The sequence below is a fragment of the Oryzias latipes genome, chromosome 14 (genome assembly GCF_053564925.1).
Source record: "Oryzias latipes strain Hd-rR chromosome 14, Olatipes_Hd-rR_3.1".
Classification (NCBI taxonomy): Eukaryota; Metazoa; Chordata; class Actinopteri; order Beloniformes; family Adrianichthyidae; genus Oryzias; species Oryzias latipes.
Window position 1 is genome coordinate 8,827,493 of NC_136250.1, and position 8,990 is coordinate 8,836,482.

At 37.4% G+C, this 8,990-nt stretch overlaps 1 protein-coding gene across 2 annotated transcripts; it reads right to left on the minus strand.

The window, feature by feature from the left end:
• Positions 1-816: 816 nt before the first annotated feature.
• arr3a (arrestin 3a, retinal (X-arrestin)) lies at positions 817-6,618 on the minus strand. 2 transcript variants are annotated; one of them, XM_011483200.3, is made up of 17 exons: positions 6,526-6,618; positions 5,168-5,198; positions 4,233-4,263; positions 4,092-4,152; positions 3,973-4,017; positions 3,700-3,890; positions 3,314-3,373; positions 3,144-3,220; positions 2,918-3,053; positions 2,745-2,829; positions 2,580-2,652; positions 2,351-2,488; positions 2,111-2,194; positions 1,991-2,014; positions 1,847-1,896; positions 1,715-1,734; positions 817-1,283 (listed from the first exon to the last, which is right to left on the minus strand). In XM_011483200.3, the coding sequence occupies exons 2-16, from the start codon at positions 5,173-5,175 to the stop codon at positions 1,730-1,732; spliced, it is 1,068 nt and encodes a 355-aa protein (XP_011481502.1). In that variant the 5' UTR covers positions 5,176-5,198; positions 6,526-6,618; the 3' UTR covers positions 817-1,283; positions 1,715-1,729.
• Positions 6,619-8,990: the final 2,372 nt, after the last annotated feature.

Sequence of the window (8,990 nt, forward strand, 5' to 3'; positions counted from 1 at the left end):
CATCAACTATTTTTTCCGTTTTACTTTCTTGTGCGTCAAATTCATCAGACAGTGTAGTTACCGCCTCCAAAATCTTCATCAACATTGAATCCTCCTCATCAGACTGTTTTTTTGTCTTCCAGCTTGTTCTTCTTTCTAGCTTGCTGCTGAAGCTGACTTGGAGTGGTCGGTGGGTTTTACTCGCCATTTCCTCCCAATAATCGTGGTTTGTTTGTTTGTTTTGTTGTTTGTTTGTTTGTGGAAGTTATCAACTTCTCCACCACAAAGAGAAAAAAACTGAATAAGCTGAATGGGATTTCAAAAATGGTTTGTTTTTGAAATGCTGAGGGGAAAGCAAGGATAGCACCTGAAAGCCGCCGCGCTGCTCAGAGCGCCATCCTGGCCGAACCCCCGGTAACTGCACCTTTGTGCACTATTATTTTAAAATAAAACCCACTCTGGTGAAAATTGTGTTTTCGGTGATTTTATCAGGCTCTTTTTCTCAAAATAGAGAACATCTATACATTTAATTAAGATTAAACAGTATTTGTCAGTATTTCTTTATGTGAATCAGGAGCAGATGAAAAAAAAAGCTTGTAACTGTGACGTAGGAGCTACAGTCTGTGGGCCATAAGCTCCCTGCTCTGCTCATTTCTGATGCATCTACTTGCAGACAAATAGATCCATTTATGTCTTCATTTTCCTCATCTGAGCTGGCAGCAGGCACAAAACTGTGCCTGGATAGCCTTTTTCTAAATTATGGGTTGTTTGTAAAAACAGGTTGAACACAAAAACATAACTCATTTAAAATAAAATGGAGAAAATAAGGGAAAGAAATACATTTTACAATTTTATTTTATTGCTCATGAAGGTGTGTGGTGAGTCCAATTTACCATTCTGGTTTAATTCAACAGATTCATTTGTTTACAGTATTTAAAAGCAACATAAATCGCATGGCTTCATGAAAATGCTTAATATTTACTGCATCCTTCAAAAAACAAAAAAACAAAAGAACTTTAGCACATCTACTTAACTGTGGGGAATCTTCCAACCTCATTTACTTTAATTGAGCTCATAAACAGTCTCTAAAGCTAACTGACATGGTTCAACTACAAAGACTTTGCAACAAAAGGAACGCAAGGGGACTGAAAGTTTGTCTTTTTTTGTTAAAAAGTAAAATTTTTTTGTCCATTGCTTTTTCAGGGAAACATTGACTTTCTTCTTCCTTTTCCTTCTGTGCAAATCCCTTTTGTTTTCTTCTTTGCTCTCTTTTTGGTGCCTGTTCCTGCAGGGTAACGTCTGGTCTGAAACAATATAAAAACAAAGAGAATTTAACTTTGTGTTGTTTATGACATCACTGCACCATAAATGGGCATTGTTTTTGAAAAAACTTTATTCAGAGTGACATTTGAAGAGTGGATCATTTTTCTCAACTATTGAAAAATCGTACCTTTTACAGTTTAGACATTAAAAAAAATATATACTTTTACTCCGTGATGCATTTAAAGGGTTTATTAAACAGGTGGTTTGCATCATTTTGTAAATCGTATCTAAAATTGCCGGTCTGCAGCTCCACCAATGAACAGACTACCAGCTAATTTAGTGCAAAAGAAGTTAAAATAATGATGTATGTTTGCATTTATTGAAAACTACATGCGAAAAAAACTTCAAATATAATATATTTAAAAAAAAAGTTAACTTGGAAGGTTTGTATGTGGAAGGTTTTAGTACTTACAGAGGTGTGTTGTCCCTACTCTGCTCAGTTTGGTTGGGTTACATGAAAAACATTTTGAGGAAAAATGGAAAACATCATTAGTGAAAGTAAACTAAAAGTCCTAAAATAATGTGTGCGTTTTCAGAAAGTTACCTGCGGGCTTTGGGTGCATAAGGTTGAGTGGCAGTTCCACTGTTACATCACTGCAAAGGAAAAAAATAAAAGAAGGAAATGATTACTAAACTAGAAAAAGTGACAGTCACTAACTAGACGTCTGCTGTAAACGATGATGCTCACCTGGCAGTAAGGCCACCCAGCAGACTGAAGGCGAGAAAAACACGGTAAATCAGCGTTTACACCTTTTAATCTGCTTCCTTTTTTAGTTTCTGTGTAAGAACCACAACCAAACAAACTCACCCTCCTCCGGCCACCATGAGGTTAATTTTAATCTTGTAGGAAACCAAGATGCCCAACACCTCTTTCTCTACACCTGGCCGTATCCTGCAGAGGAGGAATTACAAGGAATTAAGGGATTAACAGGTTTAATTTGGTGTGTGAGCATTAGCAATCAAACTACTGACTCCAAACTCCAAATGGCTTAAAACAGTAAAAGGAAGTTTCCCCCGTCTTTTTTTAGTAAAACATTCGGGCACTAACATGGTGGTGGAGGCCAAGTTTGTGTCCTCGTCCTTCAGCCGTCCATCCAGAGCCAGACCCCTCTTCTCCTTGTTTTCGGAGAGAGCGGGCTTGATGGTCAAACAAAGGTCAGCAGTGCTGGATGCATCTACTGTCTCCCTGTATGGAAAGAAACAAGATAATCAGATTTGAGCGCACCAAACCAAACACATAGGTTTGAAGACATTTGACTTATTTGATTTCTCAGTACCCAAACTCCTGGTTAAGAACAGTCTTGGTATATTTGTCTGCTGAGTAGAGGACGATGTCAGTGGTTTGGTCCACTGTTAGAGGAAAAGGAAAAGGTCGTTAGCGTTGTAAGACAATGACGGGATTCATTATGTTTGAACAAAACCATATTGGTCATAGAACCCACCAGTGATTTTAATTTTCTTGACTGTTTTGTTGCTCTCGTTATTGATTTTAATTTTAATTGGGATGTCTTCACCATGAAAGTAGAGCTGTGGAAAAACAGGACACACCTTTCTGTTTGCATATCCATCCATTTGGGACTCTAATGCGAAAATGAACAAACATCGGTGAGCTTACATCTTTCTCCATGGATGCCTCTAGGTGAACGGGTTTGTCAGACATCATGAAGCTTTTGCAGACGTCTGCCTTGGGCCCAGCGCCGACCTGAGAGGGGGCATACTGGATTTTACGGACGACGAGGCGAGCTGTATCCCTGCATAGACAGAGGGAGAGAGCGTTACAAGGAGATCGAAAGGTAGGAAGAAATGGACACTTACGGCTGGAACTAAACCTGTCCACTCACTTCTTATCAATCTTTTCATCCGGGTTGTTCTTCTCCTTGGCAAGGTAAGTTTTCACTTCAAAGTCAACTCCACAAGCCTACAAAGTCAGATGATATGTTTTCTTCTTTCTCACTGCAAGTGTATGGGTGGAGAAATGTGCATAGTCGAAGAAACATTTAAGAAAGCTTACCTTTCCCTTGTCATCAGGTCCAGGCTGCAGAGAAACTGAGCATGGCAAGTTGGTGGGAATCTGAAGAAAGAAAATAAAAAAGCTTTTATTTTTCAATTTTTACCAGTCATTAAACTTGGAGATTAAGAAACTGTATTCATGTGCCTTTAAAATGTCTAAATCGTCACAATTTTACATTTGTTAAAAACGACTTTTTTTTGTTTTGACCAATGGGGATATAAAATTTTTAAAGCTTGCTTACTTGTATTTTTTTGTAAAAAAGTTGCCTAATATTTAAGAAAAAGTGCAGCAATCTAGAGTACAAGAATTTATTCTTTATTTTTACCCAAAACTTGTCATATTTGCACATCCCTGAGCTCAGGTGTATCTGAGTTCTCACTACATACTTCGAAAGAGAAAGGGTAGGAATTGTCTCCAGCTTTCTTCAGTAAGGTGTCATGCATGGCGCTCAGCGCTGGTTTGCTGCTTTCCGGGTAAATCTGTATCTGCTGGATCCAGATGTCCTTCCTGAAGCACAGGCCCATCACATCCAGGTCGTCACTTCCATAACGGAAGGCACAGGCCATCTGCACGAAAGCTGTCCGCCAGAAAGGCAGCAGACATCTCAATTCAAACTGTTCTTTCCAATGAGAGCTGCAGGTTTAAAGTATTTTTTTTACCTTTTCTGTCTCCAAAGTCTGTAGTGTCCACCTTCACAACACCATCTGAAACAGAAGTGTTTATAGTTAACATTCAACATGAACGCCAGCAAAACAGACACAGCAAAACAGAAACTCACCGAGTTTTTCCACAGAGGACACGTGGTCCACATAGTCTCTCTTTCCCAGGTAGAGGGTCAGCTGTCAAGAATAAAACAACAAACCGTTTATTTAAATAATGATTGATGAAACATACAAAAAAAACCGAGGAGAATACAAACCCCTCCGTTTCCACTGGTCTTCTTGAAAATCCTGTAATGAAACAAAGAGAAATACTACTGTATATCTTGAGTTATGCCAGTTGAATTAATCAGTCATGTCTGCTTCAAGTTTACTTTCAATTTGTGCTTAAGCTCCCTTTCTTTGATATGTCATTAATAAATATAAAAAGGCAACAATTTACTAGGCACCATATAGAATTTTGTTCTGCAATAACCCACGAAAAGTATGAATTTGCTTCAGATGGAGAGGCTGAAGTTTATTTCCTTGCTTGCGGCAGGAGGCCCAGTAATTCCTCATTCTGCTTCATCCAGTTAGAAATAGCTAAGCGTGGAGCCGCTTGACCTCATCCTGCCCGGATTGAGAGGCAGAGTCAGGTGAAGGAGCGTCAAATGGTGCTTCAGCGTCTAAAACAGGCGATTACCTGAGCGATCAGAAGAAGCTCCTTACAGTTTTAATGTCTTTCTGCCACATTAGTAATATCACCACAAACTACATGTATTTTTTCATCGAAATACTCATCTTATCTTTTTTGTTTTTACTTTTTAAACCTTTTGCACAAAGACTGGACTTCATTGTTTTTTGAAATACCAATAAATCTTTTTTTAAAATGAAAAAAAAAAATCTAACATCTATTGGTGATACTTGGCTGTTAATATATGATGTTTTAATGCATCCACTTTGGGGGGTTTATAACATTTTGAACTGTTGATCTTCACACTTTGACTTATATTTTAAGTATTTTAAAATGATGTAAAAATTCTCAAAAAGGGGGAAGAATCTCAAATTACAAACATTTTTAACAGGATGACATTTTTTTTCCAACTCACATTTGTTGCATTTTTTTTTTTGATGCATTATACGCAAGGAGAGGCAATTGAGAGAAAGTTGTTTTTGACATAAAAACATACATTTACGGTGAAAAAAAATCACTTACTTTGCCATGACTGGAAGATTAAAGATGTATTCTGTTTGAAGACAAAACAAATGATGGATAAAAGTGAAGGAGGATCCAAGTATTTGTCATAAACTGTGATTAAGACATTCATCACCTTCTGTCGGCTCTTTAGCACCTTGGGTGACTTTTTTTGCGTTGAGGCTACAGCAGGTTAATCCTTTCTGATAAGATTACGCTGCTGGTGTTAAAGAGCATAGCCAAAGCTGGGACTCTCTATCTGCCAACTGGCTCTGCTCCATAATACACTCCTTACAACAAACACTCAAGATCTACCTTGACATCTTCATTATGTCACAATGTGGTAACCACTATAATGAAGTAGAGGAGGCAAACTTAAATGACGGCAAGAACAATCAAAAGGGATGAAGCTATTTTAGCAAATTGGGTTTCTATTTCTGGATTTGAGATGCATCAACAGTTCTAAAAGTATTCATCTGTACGACTCAAGTGACGCACAAACAGGTTAATAAAATAATACTTTCCTTGGTATTCATTTAAAGTTCAAGAAAATTGTTTTTACTTTTGAGCACCAACTAATTCTTGAACAATGTTTGCTCATCTCTTTTACTGAGTTATATAATATGAGATATGTTTAAAATGTCCATTTATGTTCAAACTAAAGTGTACGTTTGCGTTTCCCAGTTTGAATCAGTCGTTTCTAGCAGTTAAAAAAAACCCATAAAAACGCAGTTAAAAAAAAGTTTCTTAGGTATTTATTTTTTCCCTCTAAGTATTTACAACAAGATTGTACAACAGGTTTAATCTTTTTCGGTTTAACATTTTCCACAAAAGAAAATATGCATCAAAATATCAAAGTCAGTAGTTTGAAGACCATATCAAAACAATGCGTTATCAATAAACACTTCACATACTCAAAACTGGAGGAAAAAAAACATAAAATGTATAAAACAGTGTTAAGAAACAACTACAGTGATGTTTTTGTCAATCTAGTTTCAGCACCATGGAGAGATACAGCATTACTTGGGTGATCTACTCTCCCTATTGGAATGAATGACCAAAATGCACTGCAGCCAAAACTATGTGGCTACATAGCAGTCAAATATAAACAAAATGAATGTCTTTTCTAAAGACATTATCATCAGAATTCTTAGCCGAGCGTTTTTACAAAAATGTTAAAATGACTTCTTAAATAAAAATCTGCCATTTATAAAGATTTAAAACTCCTTTAAAGACTTAGAAGAAGGCAATATTATTATTATAAAATGTGAAAAACATGATGTCTAATCAAAAATAAAAAATGCACAGAATTTCACTCAGAATCCCAGTTTTCCCTTTACCCCTCCACCTATGTGTCCCTAAAGATGTAGAAGTCTTACCTGCTCTGGGTTGTCTGGACCTGTGGCAGGGTGTGTCAGGGATGAGTGTGGGTTCTGAAACACCTGTTCCCCCTTTTTATACCAGCCTCCCCCACTCCTATCATTCAGACTTAACCAGTTCAACAGGGCTGCCACCACCTCCGCCATAATCCAGTTAGCGGGGAGCTTTTTAGGGTTTAAAAATGTCACAAAGTTTAGATAAACAGCCGCTACACCTCTGTGGTTGTGCTCCAATAATCCGCCGCTTCACCAAACCGTTAGGAATAAAATCCACAAATATATGAAACATATCAGCGATGATTAAGTTTTTAATTTTCTGAAATATATACGTTTAAATGATGTAGAATGTCTTTGTTTTTAAAAATAGATTTGTATTTTTAACCTAATCTGAGATGGACTCATCAAGAACAAACTTTGTTAAACTCTCTCCGTAGAAATAGCATTAAGAGTCATTTTAAATAAAATAAAATAAAATAAAAGGTGAAGATGTGTGAATTAGAACAGCATAAAGAGTTGGTCATATGTCACATTGGGAGAGTTTTCAACAGAAACCCAGTTTTGATTTTGTAAAGTGAGCTTGACATGCACACTCCTAATTTTAGTAAAATGTAAAAATAACCCGTATAAGCGAGCTTTTCTCTGGAGCAGAGTGGAGATTCCCTGTACACAAGTCTGTCTGGACTGAGGCGATTAGCGACGCCATCACGTTACAAAACAGTTGATTGACGATCCAACGTAACTTCAAGGTAAGCTGTCTTGTTTAACACCGATTCAGTAACGTGCCAAAGGGGATCAGCTGCATTTTCTTCAACCTTTAAAACCCCATGAATGCTTTAACAAGACCACTTTAACAAGCTCACGTTAAAAAGAACAAAGACAGAACTGCAGAATTGCAGTCAGTTCTAAAGGATGGTTAAAAAAACAAATAAGAAGTGTCATTTGGATTCAAAAAAATGATTGATTAAAAGGGGAAAGGATGTGGCAGAAGGCATAAGCTGGTCTTAAGCCAAGAAATAACTGACAGGAGACCATCCCACCTCACAGGGCAGCAGGGGTCACTGTGTTGTACTGATAATTCCTTACCATGTAGTGAGCGTCTACCCACAGAGAAATCTTTTCAAGCAGTCACATCACTCAGGATCATTTGTGTTTCTTCACAAATTGAGACCATCAAACTTCCAGGGCAAAAGACTTTTTTAATAAAACACAACATTTAGATTTGAAAACAATCTCAGTATTTGTAGACTACACTTATAGTATTCACGTGGAGTTCCTTCAGGTAAGTGTGTGCCTCTTTGGCAGCACACAGACTCAACATGACAGATTCCCTCTGATAAAATCTTCTTATTTAACAGATGCCAAATAAACAGGCTCAGGGTTGTGTGGAGTCTTTTTAACAAGTTTACTGGAGCTATACTTATGTAAAATCCTCTAAGTATATTTAAGGAGGATGATTGACATTTTCTGATTACATTCATCCTATTTTATTTGTGTTAGCACCTGCTGCAAAATTCTGCAGTGTGTGAAGTAGTGGAATGGTGTTCATCGTTCCGAGGCAGAACACATCCCGTCTCTGATTTGCTTATGATAATTAAATGTGCACAGAAAATAAAAGAAAGTTATACCAAGAAGGAAAATAACTTGCTGGCAGCAAGTTGCTGCTTTATGTCATTCATCTTAACCCTGGAGGACCCATAGGTTCAAATTTGGCCCTCTTTTTTGTTTAATTGCTTTTATAGTGTAATTTCATTTCCATTTTTTTATATTTTTACTTTTAATTTTTTGGCTGCCGTTAATTGCTGCTTCCCAAAATGAACAAACAAAAACCAACTTTGTTTAACTTTTAAAGCCCTGAAGAACATTGTTGGGTGCTCAAGGTTGAATTAAAATGCACATTAATGCTCAAGTTAAAATGAACAAATAAAGAAAGCGTGGGGATCCGTTTTAGTGTGAAATAATGTCTATTCTGTGTCACATTTACTTAACAAGCTTTGTGTGTTTCTATCAACTCTAATCACTGAACAATATTGAAGCTTCAATAAATGTAATACTTTTAAAATTTAAAAACCAACCTGCCTCAAACAAAATTCTGAAAACATCAGAAATAGATGCTGTCAAGAACTGAAGCTGTAAGGACCCAATATGCAGGACAACCAAAACCTAAACATTGAATTTAAAAACAAAAAGAACTTGACAGTTTAACATGTTGTTGTTTCTCTTTCGGCTTTTCCCATCTGGGGTCGCCACAGCGAACGAGTCGCATGGGAAACTTGGCAATGTTTTACGCCAGATGCCCTTCCTGACGCAACCCTCTCAAAGCAACCGGGCTTGGGACCGGCATAGAGGTAGAGAAGGGAACAGGGAGCAGCCCGGAGTTGAACCTGGGTTTCACGGATGGAAGGCACTGCAAACCAGCACGAGCTAAACCGGCTCCCAACTTGACAGTTTAACATGATGAAGAAAAT